We start from the raw sequence: 22177 nt of genomic DNA on the forward strand, positions 1-22177 counted from the left end.
AAGCTTTCTTTCCTTTTTTGCTATATCTATATTACAAGGTAGATATGAGCTGAATCTATCATGGCAACCATTTCGTAACGTATGTAAATCAAAACCATCAGGCTATATGCTTAAACTTGTACAGTGATGGATATCAACTATTCCTCAGTAAAACTAGAGAGAAAAAGGAAAATGGCAGAAGTTTAAAAGATCAGTGGAAGAGGGCGCCTGGGTGGCTCAGTCATTTAAGCGTCTGACTTGTGATTTTGGCTCAGGTCATGATCTCACATTCATGAGATGGAGCCGCATGTCCAACTGTGCACTGACAATGTGGAGCCTGCTTGAGATTCTCTCTCCCTCTTTCTCTCTGCCACATCCCTGCTCGCAAGCTCTCTCTCAAAATAAACATAAAAAAAAATCAGTGGAATAAAGTATGAGCCAAGAGTAATGATTATTTTTCACAAAGACAAATAAAATTAACTTCTTCCATCTTCAACATGAATCAAGTTACTCTTTAAAATACTGATACTCAAGGGGCCCCTGGGTGGCTCAGTCGGTTGGGCGGCCGACTTCGGCTCAGGTCGTGATCTCGCGGTCCATGAGTTCGAGCCCCGCGTCAGGCTCTGTGCTGGCAGCTCGGAGCCTGGAGCCTGCTTTGGATTCTGTGTCTCCCTCTCTCTCTGACCCTCCCCCCATTCATGCTCTGTCTCAAAAATAAATAAACGTTAAAAAAAATTTTTTTTTAATAAAAAAAAAAATAAAATACTGATACTCGAGGGGTGCCTGGGTGGGCTCAGTGGGCTCAGTGGGTTAAACATCCAACATCGGCTCAGGTCATGGTCTCGCAGTTCGTGGGTTCGAGCCCCACGTCGGACTCTGTGCTGACAGCACGGAGCCTGGAGCCCGCTTTGGAATCTGCGACTCCCTCTCTCTCTACCCCTCCCCTGCTAATGCTGTCTCTCAAAAAATAAATAAACGTTAAAAATTTTTTTTAAATGCTGATACTCAGTGTGGGGGAGGGGCCGCCTGGGTGGCTCAGTTGGTTAAGTGCCCAACTCTTGGTTTCGGCTTAGATCATGACCTCATGGTTCGTGGGTTCGAGTCCCACACATCAGGCTCTGTGCTGACGGTGCAGAGCCTGCCTGGATTCTCTTTCTCCCTCCCCAACTTGTACTGTCTCTCCCAAAATAAACAAACTTCTAGAAATACTTACATACATAAATATAAAATACTAACACACAGGGGACCTAGCTGGCTCATTCAGGAAAGCACAGGATTCTTATTAATCTCAGGGTCATGAGTTTGAGCCCCACATTAGGTGTAGAGATTACTTAAATAAAGTTTTAAAATAAAATAAAATACTGATACTCAAGGTGAGTTTGATTATTCTGGTATGAACATAGCCTTGAAAATGTACCCTAACTTTGCTACTTTACACCTTGAAGTTTAACTAAACAAGTTTTATGCCAGGCACATACACATACCCACAAACACATTTTCAAAAATAAATGTAGATTTGGTTTGTATGAAGAGTTTTTAAAACATTAAAAGCTGGGGCACAAGGGTGGCTCAGTCAGTTGAGCGTCCAACTTTGGTTTCAGGGCATGATCTCACGGTTCATGAGTTCAAACCCTGCACAAGGCTCACTGCTATTAGCACAGAGCCTGCTTCAGATCCTCTGTCCCTCTCCTGCTGTCTATGCCCCACCCCTGTTCATACTCTCTCACTCTCAAAAATAAACAAACATTAAAAAAAAAAAAAAACATTAAAAGCTACATTTAAAGTAAAAGCAAAGCACATTAATATCCTTAATTCCTCTCAGGAAAATAATGACAATCCACTTTATCAAGTCCTGAGTGCTACCAAAAGGGTGAAACTATCTCCTTGGGGGCCCTTCACAAGTGAGAAAAACATTCAAGAGGAGGCTATAAAACAGGGAGAAAAGGAAGGTTGTAGAAAAGGAAGGTACAGTGGGGATTTGAAGGCTCAGGGAGGGAAGAGAAAGTTAAACTCATGAGGTAGGAAATGATACAATTTCCATAAACACTTGCCTCAATGCTCTCTGTCCCCCAAAAGCTAAAAATGTCTATCCTAGCAACTAGGCTAGGAACCTATGATTTCTAAATTTGGGAAACTAGAGATAAAGAGATAGAAATTTAGCCACCATGATATTTACAGCTGTCACCAAAACTAGTAGAGGCGTATCTCGGAGATTTTGTAGATTCAGTTCCAGACCACTGCAATAAAGCCAAATGAACTTTTTGATTTCCCAGCATGTAAGTTATGTTTACACTATACTGTAGTCTATCAAGTGTGCAACAGCATTAGGTCTAAACAAAATGTACATACCTTAATTAAAAAAATACTTTTTGCTGAAAATTGCTAACCATCACCTGAGCTTTTGGTTGAGTTATAGATAACCATAACAAATACAGTATGAAACACTTTGAAATACTGTGAGAAATTATCAAAATGTGACAGAGACACAAAGTAAGCACGTTATTGGAAAAATAGTGCCAACAGACTTCCTCAACACAGGGTTGCCACAAACCTTCATTTGTAAAAAGTGCAGTATCTGCAAAGCACAACAAAGTGAAGCACAGCAAAACAAGGTATGCCTATATGTGGAAGATTAAATTTGAAGTAAAATTCTTAAGAGGCAAAGATAATAGCACATTAAGTAATGTTAGCAACTTGCCTTAAAGAATTACATCATATTTGGCACAGGAGTAAACAGAAGTTTAGTGTATCTTACTACCAACCTTGCACAAAAGCCATAGCCTACTTCCTGCATGAAATCAGCCAAGGAACTCTCCATCATGGTTTTAGCTACCCCTCCGGAATCAGGCAGGATCCTGTCCATTAGAATGTCCCGTTTTTCAGGGTATAAAAGTGGTGCAAGCACCACGGGACAGCGTTCCTGAGGAAAATCTGAAGGAGGAAAAGATTGTAATTGCTAAACTGATGAAAAACAAACCATTCTCATTTACTGTCTTTAAAAGCCCCCAAATCTGAATCTTCCACAAGTTCATGTTCAAAGGTTATTCAGTTTTTTTCAATCCAGCTAGCCCAAGTTACAACTTTAACACCGACTCCAAAATTTGAATATTTGCTCATCACAAAAATTGCTCAAGTATATTTGTTAAGTTTTTATGCTAGGATCCCAATATCTGGTGGCCAATTCACATCCGAAATATTACTTTAAAATTTCACAAGATTAACTATCAGTTCTCATACAAAGAAAGCATCAGAGACCATCGAAATATCATTGTCTATTTGCTTCACTGATAAGAAAATTTATCACTCAGAAAGTTAATGCAGTTTAAAATTCAGGTATTTAAACATCAGAAAGCAAAGTAACAGTGGAAATGGACAAGTGGTTAGTTTATCATCAAGACTTGTTTTAGGGACCTGGGTGGCTCAGTCAGTTAAAAGTGGTGATCTCACAGAGTTTGAGCCCCACATCAGGCTTCATGTTGATAGCGTTGAGCCTGCTTGGGATTCTCTCTGCCACCCCTTCTCTCAAAAATAAATAAATCAAGTTTTAAAAAAATATTAAAAAAAAAAGATTTGTTTCAAAAAGACTACTTATATCTCTAAAAGAAAGATGGGAGAAAAGAAGAATGGCAACAACAGAAGCCAAGAGTTCTCTTAGCATAGCATTTCAAATAGCCAGATAGGCAAAGTGGGTATATCAATAATGACCAATTTTCTTAAGTAAAAAGAACATGTCACCACAGTGACATGTCTCCATCACCCTAAGGGAGAAAAAAGACTACATGGAAATATACCAAGTCTTAACCGAGACTGTATCTACATAACAATATTACTACAGTTATGTTCATTTTATACCTTTCCTATGAGGCTTTAACTTTCGTATTTAAAATTACAAATTACTTCCTTAAAAAATTACCAACTTATAGATAAATCATGGTCTTCACTTATATTCTAAAATCCTTGTCATGAAATCATCTTTTGTAGGCAACAGACACTCCTTTACCTCTGCGCAGCGTCTTAAGAAAAGCGTCTATTTGTTCCTGTCCAACTCCAAAGGCTCCCTTCTGCCCAAAGAGGAGATGGGAGAGGAGGAGATGTAGGACCTCTATTGCTATATCTTGGAAGCCACCTTCTTGATTTCCACTGACGTCTGCGTCAATGTAAGAACGCAGAAGATCAGGAAGCTTCTGTTTGATAAACTGGGCAGCTAAAAGTCAGGTAAACCAAAAATCACAAGTTACTTTAACACCACAATGGGTAAAGAGCCACATCAGAACACAGATGACCATCATTCTTATTCACCAACTCACCCTTCACCCTCTAATATTTTCACAGTTCTAGGTGGCAAGTATAAAATAAGAGACCAACTGCTGGGGGGTGGTAGGAGGGGGAAATGGAGAGCTGTTCGGTGGGTATAGTGTATCAGTTTTGCAAAACAAAGAATTCCAGACATCTATTACACAACAATGTGAATATAAGTATTACTGAACTATACATTTAAAAATGGTTATGAAGAAGGGGGTGCCTGGGTAGCTCAGTCAGTTAAGCACCCAACTCTTCATATCAGCCCAGGTTGTGATCTTGCAGTCCTGAGATGGGAGCCCCACGTCGGCCTCTGCACTGACAGCATGGAGACTGCTTGGGATTCACTGTCTCCACCCTCTCCCCCACTCATATTCTCTCTCAAAATAAACATTTTTTTAATTTAAATAAATTTAAAAAAATTTTAAATGTTTATGAAGGTAAGTTTTATATTATATTAGGTTTTACTATGCATACACACATTCATAAGAGAGGCCAAAAGAAAATAATCTTAGATTATCTTACTCTCTAAATCTAAACTATGGTGCCTCAAGATTCAAAAACTCATGGATTTTAAAGAAATAACTTCACTATAGGATCTCTAAGAAAAAAGAACTTACCAAAACCTCTAAGATCTGAACTGGAAGAATTCAAGAGGGCAAGGCCAAAAATTACCTGAAACAAGAAGGGTTAGATTGATCAAAGAGTCAACTGGCTGTTTTTAATTCCAATTTTGCATGTATCTCTTTTTAAATCACATACCTCTTGTACTTTGCTTAACTTGAGAACTTTACTCAGCTGGGCAAATAAGTGGGGTGCAGGCTTTAAACTCTGAAACAAACCAAACTTTATTTCAAAACAAGAAGAACTTAAAAAACAAGACAAACTTAGGATTTTCAGTAAGTTTATAAAAGCATCTATTCACCCAAATATGGTGCTACACAGGAGTGACATAATTCTGTAGTGTTGCTAGAAAGAATACACCAAGTCCTAGAACTATGGACTGACAAACAAGCCTTTGCATGATCTGGTTTTAGTTAAGGTTCTATTTATGATCAAATGAACCATCTTGATTTTGTTAGAAAACTAAAAAACCCTAAAGTAACTACTGAGATTTTTAAATTACAACGTGTCATTATGATATCAAGATTTAAGGTCTTTTCAGAAAGTCACATCCTTAGGACTACTAAAGATAAAAGCAATACCAACCTTCTGATAGTGCAATGGATTATCAATGGCATAGGACAGCGTCGAGATAAAATTTGGCTTTGTAATCAGCGACGCACACTCCTGAATCAGAAACTGAGTCTTTAAAAATAAAAAGTGAATTTTCATTAGCATTAACATTCATCTTCCTCACAAACAGATGCAGAGATGCTCAGAACAGTGAAGTGTAATCCAATATTGGATATTGTTTCTACATTATCAAATCAGCTCTTTAAAATCACATTTAAACTCGTAGAGTCTATTAGCAGCAAGTGTTAAACCAACATTTCTACAAAATAGAGTCCAACGACAAGGTATCTATAAGGAATAACATCACGACAGACTATTACCAGATTGAAAATCAAGCCAAAGAAACTCGATCTAGAAAAAGACAGTCCTGGGGCACCTGGGTGGCTCAGTCGGTTAATTGTCCAACTTCACCTCAGGATGTGATCTCACAGATCATGAGCACCAAGTTGAGCTCCATGCTAACAGTTCAGAGCCTGGAGCCTGCTTCTAATTGTGTCTCCCTCTCTCTGCCCCTCCCCTGCTCGTGCTCGTCTCTCTCAAAAATGAATAAACATTAAAAAAAAAAAAAAGTTTTTGTTTTTTTGTTTTAAGAAAAAGAGCCTCTCTCTCTGCCTTACTTACTTGTCAAGCAGTATTCCCCCCCTCACTCCTACTTCCTTCAAGCAGGCCTGATCCCCAGCACTCTAAGCCTGAACTAGGTAGCTGTAAAGCTCTGTAGTCAGGAAGGAGAAAGAAAGGAAAAAAAAAAAACAAGTCCCAATACCTTTTAGCCATTCAGCTGAGATTACCTCTGGATGATTTGTGTATGTCACTTAATACACACACTATGCCCAAAATGCAATTTGCTGAACAATTAGATCTAAGTAAACATAAGCTCTGTAAGCCCCAATACCTGATGAAAATCTTTGCCACTGCTTTTACCATCGCCACTGAAATCCACATGCGAAAATAGGCAGCGTAATAAATGCCTGTCTGCCTCAGGACCGTGCCGATTCACAATCTAAAAAGACGAAAAATATGAATTTATAGTCAACATTAAGGAGGATTGAAAAACTTGGGGTGCCTGAGTGGCTCAGGGGGTTGAATGTCTGACTTCAGCTCAGGTCATGATCTCACAGTTCATCAGTTCAAGCCCTGCATTGGGTTCACTGCTGTCCGTGCAGAGCCCACTTCGGATCCTCTGTCCTTCCTCTCTCTCTGATCCTCCCCCACTCACGCTCTCTCTCCCAAAAATGAATAAATATTTTTAAGAGGATTAAAAAAGTCTCTAGGCAAATCTCAATATTAATTTTTCATGTTGAATAAGAGTTATTGGAATTAATGAAATAGAGGTACCCATATTTTATAATTAAAGGTTTTTTTTTAATGTTTCCTACAGTCACTGGCAGGAAAAAAAAAAAGAAAAAACAAGAAACTAACCAGTCCATGTATATAAAACTGTGTGCACTTTGGTCAACATCTAAACCAAAACACCAAGTAACATAAATGACATGCAGTAAGAATATTAAGTGGCTGTTTTTTTTAAGTTGTAAGGCAACAATTTTGTAACAAACTGGAGCTGTAAGAGTATCACTTTTTCTGTGCATTATTTGTACCCTAAATACGTAACCTGAAATTTAAGACAACTGTAACTCATTACAATAACCTACAAGGCAAGGCCCTAAAAAAAAAACAGTCTGACTTCAGTACTTTATTTAGATGCTGCCCCTGGGCTCTATTAGTTTTGTGCTGTTTCTCAAATTTACCAATGTTACTGCTATTCTAATTAGAAAGCTTCAGAATGGTAACACGGGCTGTTCATCAGTTCCTTTCATAACTACATGACCTGCCCCACAATCTCCCCTTCACCCTGCATTACTTTTCACTATAGCACTTAAAATCACCTGATAATTTATGTTTATTTTCTATGTCCCTCACTAGACTTAGAGTTGTACGAGAACAGGGAATTTGTGCAGTTATACTCACCTCTTTGCATCTAGTCTAGAAAAGAACTTAGTGCATTTTAAGTACAGAGTGAGTAATCATTCTCTTATTAAATGCTTTTTAAAAATATTATAAATAACACTTGCACTTTAGGCTAAGTACAGTACTGAGCTTCCCTGGTTTAATCTTCAACAACTCTGCCAAAATTTACTGTAATTTTATAGATGAAGAGTTGAACACTTAAATCAGACAACTTGAGCATCAAATTACATAGTCGATGAGTTGAGAAATCTGGATTCATACTCCAACTCCAAATCCTATGCTCTTTGTACTATATCGTAATTATGTGGTAGCTGGCTGAGTTAACTTATTTCAGTTTCAGTTTTCCCCAGCCAGAAAATACAGCAAGGTAAATAAGACCAATTTTTACACTGTCCCACATACATCTTCAAGATAAAATCAATAAAATCAGATAATCAAGAACTTCTCCATGTCTAAAAGTTATTGTGGCCCTACTCACAATGTACTGGGTTTGTGGGTTCTTACAGTTCCTTAAGTCCTGTAAAGGCAGAGATTATTTTTTGCTATCCCCTGGAATGCTGAAAACATTATCTTAAAGGGCCAATTCAAATTAATTAGAAATAAATCTATCTATGCTCCAACCAAATGGAGCTCTTGCTCAGAGGAGCAAGAATATCTGGTTTAACAAAAATCTGAATACATGCTAGATACTATTCAAGTTACAGCAAATACAGCAGGAGACAAGACCAACAGGTTCTGTAGCTCTCATGAAGTACATTTTCACAGGGGGAAAAAGTTATGAAATTTTTCTGATAAACTGTCATATAAAAAACAAAACAAGGTGTTGTGATATTGATAGGAGGGGCAAGTGGTGCCTGAGAAAGGCCTTCTCTAAAGATTTAGCATATAAACAGACTTAAAATATTGAAGTGACAAAAACCACACATAGAGCTGGAGGAAAGAGCATTTGAGGCAAAACGTAAACTGTATGCAAATGCATTTAATAACAAAAAAGAAAAAAAAAGCCAGAGGGAGTCAGGAGACTAGATCATGATTCTTGAACCTAGTGACTTATCTGGTACTGTTACATCAATCTAAAAGATGGAAGACATTCCACTAGACTGTCGTCACAGCCAACAAAACCCAAAAAAACAAATTTAACTTTTTGTTTTAACTAGAATAGGCAGAATTTTACGAAGCTCCCTTCTAACCATTTACATTTATTTCTACAATATAATTTTATAGCTTCTATTACAGCCATTCAATCTTAACAACCACCCTCAGTATATATAGACAAACAATATCATGTCATTACAAATACAGATTTGTTTTTTAAGAAAATCAAGGTTGCGGGGCGCCTGGGTGGCGCAGTCGGTTAAGCGTCCGACTTCAGCCAGGTCACGATCTCGCGGTCCGTGAGTTCGAGCCCCGCGTCAGGCTCTGGGCTGATGGCTCAGAGCCTGGAGCCTGTTTCCGATTCTGTGTCTCCCTCTCTCTCTGCCCCTCCCCTGTTCATGCTCTGTCTCTCTCTGTCCCAAAAATAAATAAACGTTGAAAAAAAAAAAAAAAGAAAAAAAAAAAAGAAAATCAAGGTTGCAACAAAAAGGGACAAATGTCACACATAACTTGCTGGAGAGTAGTAGGATCAGAAGGTATGTTTTTATAGCTGCTAGGTGTATGGAATATTCACTCTGTGATACCATGGTGCCCTTCATTAGAAGCCACTTTTTTCTTCTAAAACTGAAGTGATATTTTGGGGCACCTCAGTGGCTCAGTCAGTTGAGCATCCCGACTCCTGACTTCAGCTCAGGTCATGATCACAGAGCATAAGATTCTCTCTCTGCCTCTCCCTCTGCCCCTCTCCTTCACTCATGCTCTCTAAAAATTTTTTCATAGGGAAACGAATTTGACAATAAATTTCATGTTAAAAAAATAAAAATTTTTTAAAAGGCTTTAATAAAAAACATAAAGTGGTATTGTAAAGACATGATCTTGGATTACAAAGATGTTATGGCAAGATTTTATTGATCCCACAAGACCAAGCCCTATGCATTTTTACTTAAAATTCAAACCTTCTGGGGCACCTGGCTGACCCAATCGGTTGGTTAAGTGTCTGACTCTTGATTTTTGGCTCAGGTCATGATCTCACAGTTCGTGAGATTGAGCCCTGTGTCGGGCTGTGCATTGACAGTGCTGGGATCCCTGCTTGGGGTTGTCTCTCTCCTTTCCCTGCCCCTCCCCGGATTTCCCTCCCTCTGTCTCCCTCTCACCCCCTCTCTTAAAAAAAAAAAAAACATTCCACCCACTGTACAGGAGTGGGACCAATAAAATAATTCAAAGTTTTAGTTAAGTAACTACATTACAATCTGATAAAATCTGTAGGCTACATTAAAAATAAATTAACTGGGGCGCCCGGGTGGCGCAGTCGGTTAAGCGTCCGACTTCAGCCAGGTCACGATCTCGCGGTCCGGGAGTTCGAGCCCCGCGTCAGGCTCTGGGCTGATGGCTCGGAGCCTGGAGCCTGTTTCCGATTCTGTGTCTCTCTCTCTCTCTGCCCCTCCCCCGTTCATGCTCTGTCTCTCTCTGTCCCAAAAATAAATAAAAATGTTGAAAAAAGAAAAAAAAAATTTTTAAAGTAAATTAACTATACCAAAGGCATGCCATAATACTTCTATAATGATCTGATCTGCAGCTAGAACAACACATTCTCATTTAGAAGTCACGTAGTAAGAGGAACGTTAACAAATAATGCATTTATGATGGTAGAGATCCAGAAAATCATGTGAAATGGTCAGAGAAATGGGGCACTATCTGCCCTAGAGAACATATGGAGGAGGATTAAAGACATAATTGTATGAAGGGTAATTACATGAAATAATACATCTTATACAGAAAGAGCCCCATTTATTTTAGCTCATTTTAAGTATAAGAAAATGACTAATGAAGGTTGTCCACAAATGCTATGAGTAATCTTACAAGGTAGTCAAGTAACTCTCATAGTCCAAAACAACAAAAATCCTTTATTAATATTTATTCTTCTTTTGGTGGAATACTTATAAAGCAGCAATTATCTGATGAATTGTCTTCAACCATAGCTGTTGTACAAACAGATTTTATATATTTATATATGGATACAGATTTTCACAAAAAGATTTATATAAATAAAAATACAGGGGCGCCTGGGTGGCGCAGTCGGTTAAGCGTCCGACTTCAGCCAGGTCACGATCTCGCGGTCCGTGAGTTCGAGCCCCGCGTCGGGCTCTGGGCGGATGGCTCGGAGCCTGGAGCCTGTTTCCGATTCTGTGTCTCCCTCTCTCTCTGCCCCTCCCCCGTTCATGCTCTGTCTCTCTCTGTCCCAAAAATAAATAAACGTTGAAAAAAAAAATTAAAAAAAAAAAAAAAATACAAAACCTAACCTACAAATGACCTCAAAGGTCCAAAATATGCCCAAGATTCTACAGTTATAAAGTACCAGATTTTTAAAATTTAAACTGAAGGCAGTAACTCTCTATATAACAATTACAGTTTTTACACTGTAATATGTTTTATACAAATAATGGAGCCTCTTTGTGTTTCTTACACTTGTTAAACAATTTTAATTCTTAAAATTATATATACAGGTTATTATCTGTAATATACTTTGGGTTACTTTATAAAAAAAATAGTGCATGTATTTGAAACAGTTTAATATATTGAAAAGAACAAGAAAAAACCATGCAGCAAGTAATCAGGGTTAATTCTAATGAAAATCATTAATTTTAAGGACAAAACTTTCAAAGTCCTAACTCAAAGATGGTGGAACTATGAGCACTTTTTTCCGAATAACAAAAAACTTCCTAATTTCCATTTTCAATAAAACATACTCTTGAAAGAACTGATCCAGAGAGATATGGAAGATAGCTCATTTTTAGCACCTCAAATGACAGGCCAAATGTAGATTTCTATTAGGGACTGATAAATCGACAAGTAAAAATGTTTGGGACTGATAAATGTTCCAAAACCTATATCCTTTGTTTGTTCAATTGAGGAACCAGGGGCCAGCTGAGCCATGAAAGAAAAGAGACTATCCATTTAGAAACCCACATCAACATACTGCAGAATGACAAAGGAGCTAGAGCTGAGGAAACAACCAAATTCAAGATGCTACTTTTAATGTCTAGGGCAAACCATCTAGCCAAAGGAGAATGCTGGTGAAGCAGAATGAAGAGGAGGCTGTGGCAGTGGCAACCACTACTGAATTTGAAAACAAATGGCAGACTACCCCCAACATACTTCCCAGCCCTCAAGCATCCCCAAGATTGTTTATAAGTGAGTAAATAATTGGGTTAATTCAAAGATGAGCAAAAATCCAGAGACTCAGCATGGAACCAATCTGGAAGAAACTGTAAAATAAACAGACCAAAGAAACAAACAAGACAGATGGAGAACATACATTTGAAAGGACTTGCCCAAATATACAGAAGAGTTCAGTAAACAGTATTTCGTACTACCAAAGAAATTCTAAGAACTGCTTTAATTTTTGAAGGGGAAAAGTCCTGAAAAAGGCAAAAGACTGGCTCAAAGACAGGATAACAGAAGGAAATGAAAGCAAGCTTGCATATTTAAGAAAATTAAGGCTGCTTAGGATACTCTCTTTTCCTCTCTCACTGCCCCTCCCCTGCCTGTTCTTTCTCCCTCAAAATAAAAATAAAAATTTAAAAACAAGCAAGGGCGCCTGGGTGGCTCAGTCAGCTAAGCATCCAACTTTTGACTCAGGTCAAAAGTCTCAGGTCACGATCTTACGGTTCATGAGTTCAAGCCCAGGGCTCTGTGCGGACAGCTCAGAGCCTGGAGCATGCTTCGGACCTGTCTCTCCCTCTCTCTCTGCCCTTCCCCTGCTCATGCTCTCTCTCTCTCAAAAATAAACAAATGTTTAGATAAAAATATATATAGATAGATAAAAAAAAAGGTCTTAAAAACAAATTATGTCTTAAAGCAAAAATGTCTTAAAAGCAAAACCTTCAGAAAAGGTAATCACCTAACAATCTATTTCAATCCACATAAAATCTAGTACAATCCACATGGGAAAAAAAAAAAAATCAAAGAAAGCAACAAAAATATCCATGAAATAAATAAAGATCTGAATGGGAAGACTGAAAGGTATACCACAGCACAAGAAAGGCTGATGCAGAATAACCAATGCTACAGCATATACATAAAGTTAATGAACTCTAAAAGAAAATTCACAGGGATACTGAGGTTAGGAGTAGATATTGGTAGGAAAAGTTAGTTATCTAAAATAAAATGCCTGAGGAAGGAGAGAGACAAGGAAAGACAGTCGGGGAACCTTTGGCATTACATGTTGCGGAAGAAATAATGGGGAGCAATATTTATAAAACCAGGGGTAACCTTGACTCAAGAATCTCATATTTAGGAGCACCTAAGTGGCTCAGTCGGTTGAGCATCCAACTCTTGATTTTGGCTCAGGTCATGGTCTCACAGTTCATGGGTTCGAGTCCTGAGTCAGGCTCTGCGCTGAGTGTGTAGAGCCTGCTTGGCATTCTCTCATTCCCCTCTCTGCTCCTCCCCTACTTACACTCTCTCTCAAAATAAATAATAAAGAAATAATTTCATATTAGTTATAATTGGACTTTAAATAAAAATGAGAACATTCTCTTTTTTTTTTTTAATTTTTTTTTTCCCAACGTTTTTATTTATTTTTGGGACAGAGAGAGACAGAGCATGAATTGGGGAGGGGCAGAGAGAGAGGGAGACACAGAATCGGAAACAGGCTCCAGGCTCTGAGCAATTAGCCCAGAGCCTGACGCGGGGCTCGAACTCACGGACCGCGGGATCGTGACCTGGCTGAAGTCGGACGCTTAACCGACTGCGCCACCCAGGCGCCCCTAAAAATGAGAACATTCTCAAGCGTGAAAGAACTCCATTAATAGCACCCAAGTTCTAAATGAAACAAATCTGACCATAATCTGCAGCCAAAACAGAAATGAATGAAAATAGAAGATTTGGGGGGGAATGTAGAAACTGTAGTAAAAGGACAGGCAGTGAGAACTGAATCCATTTCAATATATAATATATTTCTAATAAGATTAAATTGCTCTTTAAATAAAAGTTGTTTTACATATTTAACTTTGGGAACAAAAACTTTACATAATTACCAAGCAAACTTTAATTAAGTAAAAGATATTCCCTAAATATTGAAGGTAATATGAAAACAATGAATCCAATACTATACCCAGTTGGTGGTGTAACTATATCAAGAACTATTCTAAATAACTTTAAAATGTTAATTTAATGGTACATCTCTACTAAGATACATAGCCATACTTCATTTTATTGCATTACAGCAATTTTAAGATATATTTTTTTTGTTTTTCAGATTGAAGGTTTATGGCAACTGTGTATCAAAGCCATTTTTCCAATAACATTTGCTCATTCTTGTTTCTGTGTCACATTTTGGTAATTCTCACAATATTTCAAATTTTCCCATTATTATATTTCTTATGATGATCTGTGATCAGTGATGTTACTACTGTAATTGGGGGCACCAAGAACTACATCCATAGAAGGCAGCAAACATAACAAATGTATGTGTTCTGACTACTACAGCAACCAGCTGCTCCCCCACCTTCTTCCCCTCCTGTTACCTGAGATAAAACAATATTGAAATTAGACCAATTAATAATCCTACAATGTCCTCTTAAGTGTTCAAATGAAAGGAAGAGTCAAACATATCTCACTTGAAATCAAAAGATAGATATGATTAAGGTTAGTTAAGGAAGGCACATTCAAAGTCGAAACAGGCCAAAAGCCAGTCCTCTTGTGCGTAAGTTAGCCAAGTTGTAAATACTAAAAAAGGCAGTTTCTTGTAGGACATTACAAGTGTTACTCCAGTGAACACATGAATGATAAGAAAGCAGAAGAATCTTCTTGCTGGTAAAGAAGAAGTTGTCATGGCCTGGACAGAAGATCAAACCAGCCATAATATTCCCTTAAGCCAAAGCCTAATTCAGATCAAGGCCCCAACTTTTCTTCAATTCTATAAAGCCTGAGAGAGGCGAGGAAGCTGCAGAAAAAAAGCGGTAAGCTGGCAGAGGTTGGTTCATGGAGTTTAAGGAAAGAAGCCATCTCCCTAATATAAAAGCACAAGATGAAGCAAAGGCTGATGTAGAAGCTGCAGCAAGTCATCCAGAAGATCTGGCCAGATAACGAAGGCAGCTACAGTAAGCAAAAGATTTTTCAATGTAGATGAAACAGAATTTTATTAGAAGAAAACGCCAGGGGGGCGCCTGGGTGGCGCAGTCGGCTGAGCGTCTGACTTCAGCCAGGTCACGATCTCGCGGTCCGCAAGTTCGAGCCCCGCGTCGGGCTCTGGGCTGATGGCTCAGAGCCTGGAGCCTGTTTCCGATTCTGTGTCTCCCTCTCTCTCTGCCCCTCCCCCGTTCATGCTCTGTCTCTCTCTGTCCCAAAAATAAATAAAAACGTTGAAAAAGAAAAAAAAAAAAAAAGAAGAAGAAGAAAACGCCAGGGACACATGGGTGGCTCAGTTGGTGAAATGTCCTGACTTTAGCTCATGTCATGATCTTGCCGTCATGTTCTCGCCGTCCATGGGTTTGAGTCCCGTGTCGGGCTCTGTGCTGACAGCTCAGAGCCTGGAGCCTGCTTCGGATTCTGTGTCTCCCTCTATCTCTGCCCCTCCCCCACTTGTGTTTTCCCACCCTCCCTCTATCTCTCTCTCAAAAATAAACAAACATTAAAAAGAAGAAGAAAATGCCATTTAGGACTTCCACAGCTAGAGAGAAGCCAATGCCTGACTTCAAAGATTCAAAAGACAAGCTGACTCTCTTGTTAAGGGCAAATGCAGCAGGCGACTTTTAAGGTGAACCCAATGCTCACTGACCATTCCAAAACTCCTAGGGTCCTTACAAATTATGCTAAATTGACCCTCCTGTGCTCTAAAAATGGAACAAAGCCTACAGGACAGTACATCTGTTTACAACATGATTTGCTGAATATTTTAAAACCACTGTTGAGACCTAATGTTCAGAAAGAAAGACTCCTTTCAAAAGATTACTGATCACTGACAATGCACCTGGTCACCCAAGAGCTCTGGTGGAGATATACAAGGAGATTATTGTTGTTTTCAGGTCTGCTAACACAACATCCATTCCGCAGCCCCACGGATCAAAGAGCCCTTTATTAGACTTTTTTTTTTTAATCTTTATTTATTTTTGAGAGAGAGACAGACAGAGTGCGAGCAGGGGAAGGGCAGAGAAAGAGGGAGACACAGAATCCAAACAGGCTCCAGGCTCTGAGCTGTCAGCACAGAGCCTGATGCAGGGCTCAAACTCACGAAAGCAAGTTCATGGCCTGAGCCGAAGTCCAATGCTTAACTGACCGAGCCACCCAAGTGCCCCAGAAGTCCTTCAGATTTTCAAGTCTTACTATTTAAGAAGTACATTTTGTTAAGCTACAGCCACCACAGATAATGATAATCCTTGATGATGGATCTGGGCAAAGTAAAGTGAAAACCTTCTGGAAGGGACTTAGCATTCTAGATGCCATCCAAGAACATTCGTGATCATGGGGAAAAGGTCAAAATATCAAAAGTAACAAGAGTTACAGAAGTTGATTCCAGTCCGTGGAGATGACTTTAAGGGGTTCAAGACTTCAGCGGAAGAAGTAACTACAGATGTGCTAGAAACAGCACGAGAGCCAGAACTGGAAGTGCGGCCTGAAGATGTAACTGAATTACTGCAATCTCATGACAAAATTTTAACAGATGAGGGGCGGCTGGGTGGCTCAGTCAGTTAGGTGTTCAACTCTTGATTTCAGCTCAGGTCATCTCACTGTTCGTGGGTTCGAGCCCTGTGTCAGGCTCTATGCTGACAGCTCAGAGTCTGGAGCCTGCTTCAGATTCTGTGTCTCCCTCCTTCTCTCTGTCCCTCCCCTGTCTGCACTGTCTCTCTCTCTCAATAAAGACTAAAAAAAACATTTAAAAAAAAAAAAAAAGATTCTCTCCCCCTCTGCCATTCCCCAGCTTGCTCTCTCTCTCTCAAAGAAAAAAAAACTTTAATAGATGAAGAGTTGATTCTTTTAAAGGAGCAAAGTGGTTACTTGAGATGGAATTTACTCCTGGTGAAGATGCTGTGAAGATTGTTGGAATGACAACGAAGTTTGTTTATCAACTATCAACTTACCAACTCAGTAAAGCAGTGGCAGGCAGGGCTTGAGAGGACTGACTCCACAATTTTGAAACACATTCTACTGCAAATTAAATACTACCAAACAGCATCACATGCTACAGAGAAATCATCCATGAAAGGAAGAGTCAATCAATGTTAAGAAATTGCTACAGCCACCTCAACCTTCAGCAACCATCAGCTGCTTGCACTGGGCTCTGTGCTGACGGATTGAAGCATGGAGCCTGCTTCGGATTCTGGGTCTCCCTCTCTCTGCCCCTCCCCCACTCGTGCTCTGTCTCTGTCTCTCAAAAATAAATAAAAAAATGTTAATAAAAAAATTTTTAATACTAAAACACATACATCAAAAGTTAAAAATATATGAGCTCCTGGGGTGCCTGGGTGGCTTAGTTAGTTGAGCATACAACTTGTAATTTCGGCTCAAGTCATGATACCAGTGTAGTGAGATCAAGCCCCACGTTGGGACTCCGCACTCAGCAAAGAACCTGCTTGGGATTCTCTCCCTCTGCCCCTCTCCCGTACTCACATGCGCTTGCACGCTCTCCCTCCCCCCACCCCCACACCTCAAATAAAAAAGAGTTAAGAATGCTAAAAAAACCTCCTATTTGGGGTGCCTGGATGGCTCAGTTGGTTACACGTCCAACTTTGGCTTGGGTCATGATCTTGCGGTTCTTGAGTTTGAGCCCCACATCAGGCTCTGTGCTGACAGCTCGGACACTGGAGCCTGCTTCAGATTCTGTGTCTCCCTCTCTCTGTGTTCATGCCCTGCCTGTGCTCTGACTCTGTCTCTCAAAAATAAACAAACATTAAAAAAAATTTTTTTTAAAAACTCATATTCACAGTCATGTTCAGAAGCCAGGAATCGAGTCAGTTTGAAAACTTGCAAATAAACACAGAATCAAACATTAATCTTGCCCTTCTTTTATAAACTGTACCTCAGATAACCATATAGTTGGTAAGAGCAAGTTTCTTTTTACAGAACTATTTCAAGAATGCATAACAAGAGTACCATCATTTTGCAATCCTGAACAAATGAATCTAATCAATGAACAAAGTCTACTAAAAATCACAAAAATAGAGGCAACCAGACACTGCAAACCTCCTGATGAAAAGTATATACTACTACCTTTAAAACTGTTTTAAGGGAAGAAAAAACCTAATCTATTAAGCTTCTAAATTTACTGATTTACAGGAAATACAAGAGACAAAAGAACATGTTAAACATCACCCTGGAGCTATAATCAGCAAAACTCACACTTGGTAGCTATAAGACAATCTGATTTAAAGTTTTTATTTATTTGTTTTAGAAGTGGGGAGGGGGACACAGAATCCGAAGCAGGCTCTGCGCTGACAATAGAGAGCCCAATGCTGTGGGTTCAGGAACTGTGAGATCATGACCTGAGCCAAAGTTGATGTTTAACTGACTAAGCCACCCAGGCACCCCGGAAAACCAAAGATTTTAAAAGATCTTTAATGAGGGCCAATTGAACAAATGCTTATTTTATTGGATCCTAATTCAAACCCACGTGTTATAGGAGATTTTTTAGATGAGGCAAACAGGAAATTTGAGTGTTAACTGGATATTACATTTAGAAATTATTATGCTTTTTTTTTTTAAAGATATGACAGTGGCATTATGGTTTGGTTTAAATCAATATATAAATAAATAAAATTATGTATGAGACAAGTTTTAAAACCGAAGACTGGGGGCGCCTAGGTGGCTCAGTCGGTAGGGTGTCCAACTCTTGATTTCAGCTCAGGTCACACATGATGCCACAGTTCGTGGGACCTATTACCTCGTCAGGCTCTGGACTGACAGTGAGAAGAAGCCTGCTTGGGGTCCTCGCTCTCCCTCTCTTTCTGCTCCTCCCCCACGTGTGCTCTCTCTCTCTCTCAAATTAAAAAAAAAAAAAAAAAAAAGCCTGAAACAAGATTAGTCATGACTTAAAATAAGGATGATAGATTTGGAAAAATTATATTATACTGTTCTACTCTTGCGCTTGAGATTATCTTTAATAAAACTCTTGGTGTCAGTTTTATTAACTTAATAAATTTTAAAATCTATTTTATATCACATATTAAAAATAAACTTGAAATTTTAATACAATTTTTAAATTATATTTACAGAAACTCTAGATCTTAAAGGACACGATACAAAATACTTTTTTTAATTTTTACTTATGTAATCTCTACACCCCACATGGGGCTCAAACTCACAACCCCAAGATCAAGAATCACACGTTCCCCAACTGAGTCAGCCAGGCACCCGAAGGCATAAAATATTTTTATAGCATCAGTATTTTTAACCCAAAAACAAAAGTGAAATATTCAGAAACGTTAAGCTGAGAATTTAAAAAAATTAGTGTATTTTTTTCTATTTTACTTATATAATTTCTTTCACATAACGACAATGATTACCTTTATGGTTTTTTGTTTGTTTTTGAGAGAGAGAGCACACAAGCAAGGCAGTGGTAGAGAGGGAGGGGGAGATGGAATCCCAAGCAAGCCCCACATAGTCAGCACAGAGCCCAACATGGGGCTCAATTTCATGAAGTGTGAAATGAGGACCAAGAGTCCAACCTTAACCAACTAAGCCACCCACCTGTCCCAACAATGATGAATTTAAAGGAAAGAACTACAAGGGTTAATCTTTAAAGAATATCATAACATCCTGACTGATGAGACAAACTCCAATCCTGTTTTCTCATCTATAAAATGGTAGTACTAGTTAGTTCACACATCTAGTGAACCCATATATCTAATAAATTCAATGAACATTCCTTTATCCGCTTGTCCCTAGGAGAAACAACAATGGGAAAACAATCCTAGTCAAGCTATTAAGGCTGCTGAGACTAAGCCACAACACAGCAAGTGTAAAATATACTAAGCATCCAAGAATACAATAAGCCTTTATCAATCACCAAAAGCAATCAAGAACCAAAAATTAGAATGCTGCTTCCACATCAGTTCTAAATTCCTAATCATTCTGAAATAACAGAAGGAGGCTGTCTGTAAAGATACTATTTAAGTTTATCAATTTTGAGAGAGCATACGCAAGCAGGGAAGGGGCAGAAGGAGAGAGGCACTCCCTGCAAAAATACTATTGAAGACACAAAATTTACTTGTCTGAGAAAAATTTGTAGACATTGTGAAAACCTCAGTCATTAGGCCAACCATTCTAACATTTATCTTCAAAATTAATTAGTGGGGCACCTAGCTGGCTCATTCTGGTGGAGCCTGCGACTCCTGATCTCAAGGTTGTGAGTTTGAGCGCCACAATCTTTTAAGGGGCACCAGGGTGGCTCACTGTCCAACTCTTGATTTCTGTTCAGGTCATGATCTCACCGTCAGGAGATTGAGCCCCATGTCTGGCTTCACGATGGACATGGAGCCTGCTTAAGATTCTTTCTCTCTGTCCACCCCCACTGCTCCCTCTCTGAGAAGAGAAGAGAAGAGAAGAGAAGAGAAGAGAAGAGAAGAGAAGAGAAGAGAAGAGAAGATATCCCCACTTGCACTGTCTCTCTCTCAAAATAAATAAACAAACAAATAAGGGAGGAGGAGCACCTGGGTGGGTCAGTTGGATGAGTTTCAGCCTCTTGTTTTAGGCTCAGGTCAAGATCTCAAAGTTGGGTGAATTCTGTCGGACTCTGCGCTGGCAGCACAGAGCCTGCTAGGGATCCTCTGTCTCCCTCTCTCTCTCTCTGCCCTTCCCCCACTCCTGCTGTCTCTCTCTCAAAATACATAAACTTAAAAAAATAAATAAAATGAATTTTGCTTTTTTAATTTTTTAAATTAACTTTTTAAAGACAGAGTGTGAGTGGGTAAGGGGCAGAAAGAGAGGGAGACACAATCCAAAGCAGGATCCAGGCTCTGAGCTATCAACACAGAGCCTGACATGGGGCTTAAACCCACAAACCGTGAGATCATGAGGTGAGCCAAAGTCGGACACTTAACCAACTGAGCCACCCAGACGCTCCAATAAAATGAATTTTAAAAAATAATCTTCTTAAAAAAACCAATCACTAAATAATTTATTCCTTCTTTCATCCCGATTGCATTTATAGGTATAAAGATAAAAACTAGAGGATAGTTCCACAACTCAAGGTCTTGAGAGTAGGCAAGATAATCAAACCAATTATAGTATAGTATTAAGCTGACCAGTTCAGGCAGAGCCTTGCTGGGGTGAAGTGACACACTGCACCATCAGATTCCCTACTTCAAGGAAGTTGCACTCACACTGGCAGTCAGGTCCCTCAGAATTTGTCTCGGCTGCATGGGACAGCTCTGCCTAAGGTTAGCTCTCATATATTAAGAGATAACATAAGGGATATAAAGGCCTGGCCATCTGGGCACACTGTGAGACAACTTTGAGATCTGTTCCCAAACTTCCCACACAGTTTGCCAACATTTCCACCACAGTTCTCCTTCTGCCCAATTCTGTTTCCAATTGGTCTCCCTCCACTACAGGTGTAGAAACCTTGTAAGTAACCTGCATTCCAAACTACCTCTTACGTGCTTCCAGAGAAGAGCAACACAGGCCAAGCCTAGGAGTCTGAGTTTCTAACTGGATAGAACAGAGACAGACTAAAGATTTTAAAACAACAAAGAGACCACAGCTATACATTTTACAAAGGTCACACTGAGAACACAGTGAAAGATATTTTAGAGTAGGGGCTGTCTGGGACAGCCAAACTTTGAACTAGAAGACCTTCCAATCCAGTCTAATTATCTCCTATTTCTTTGTCTTCCATACAGAATGAGATCCATCATAGGAATGTTGTGGATTCAAATATCACATTTGCCACCATTTTCAGGGAAAGTACCAGTGGGCAAAATAATTAATAATGTCTTTGAAACTCCGTGTAAAGAGAGTAATACCTACCCTGCATGACTATGAGGAGAAGGTGAAAACTGACATAAAATCACATCAAAAATAATACCTGCACCATTACAAGTGTTTGAACAGTTGCTAGGAAGAAATGGTAACAGAACGGAGTATGCACAAACAACGAGTGAACTGACATAATGCTTACCATTTTTCACACAACACTGTAAGATCAATGTTGTTTCACGTAATAATCTCACTGCTACTGATAGACGATTGGGTTATTTCCAGCATGGCTATTGCAATACATGTTTTTTGATGAACATGTACATGAATTTGTTTTATTGTATACATAGAAGTGAACTGCTGGGTCATAAATGATATGTTCAGTACCTTAAAAAGAGGCTTCTGAGATGTTACCATCATTTTTCTTGATCTGCATGGTTATGCAGATTTATATTCATTTTATGAATATTCGTCTATTTTTATTTAATTTTTTAAAAAATTTAAATTTACTTATTTTGAGAGAGTACACCAGTGGGGAAAGGACAGAGAGAGAAAGAGAGAGAGAATCACAAGGAGGCTTCACACCACCAGTGCAAGGCCAATGCGAGGCCTAAACTCAAAAACCGTGAAATCACGCTCTGAGCCGAAGCTAGATGCTTAACCAACTTAGCCACTGAGGCACCCCTGT

General features: G+C 39.1%; 1 protein-coding gene across 7 annotated transcripts in view; it reads right to left on the minus strand.

Annotated features, from left to right (window-relative positions):
* CNOT1 (CCR4-NOT transcription complex subunit 1) overlaps positions 1-22177 on the minus strand; it is a 104470-nt gene that overhangs the window by 51656 nt on the left and 30637 nt on the right. For all 7 annotated transcript variants that reach the window (XM_047078507.1, XM_047078504.1, XM_047078508.1 and 4 more), the window contains exons 3-8: positions 6407-6514; positions 5488-5586; positions 5041-5109; positions 4899-4953; positions 3980-4183; positions 2742-2910 (exon numbers count right to left, since the gene is read on the minus strand). In XM_047078507.1, the coding sequence (XP_046934463.1) occupies positions 2742-2910; positions 3980-4183; positions 4899-4953; positions 5041-5109; positions 5488-5586; positions 6407-6514 (704 nt within the window). The remainder of the gene's footprint in view (positions 1-2741; positions 2911-3979; positions 4184-4898; positions 4954-5040; positions 5110-5487; positions 5587-6406; positions 6515-22177) is intronic.

The sequence above is a fragment of the Lynx rufus genome, unplaced genomic scaffold (assembly GCF_022079265.1).
Source record: "Lynx rufus isolate CCGP_SWC_20201006 ecotype Redwood Valley unplaced genomic scaffold, mLynRuf1.p SCAF_16, whole genome shotgun sequence".
NCBI lineage: Eukaryota > Metazoa > Chordata > Mammalia > Carnivora > Felidae > Lynx > Lynx rufus.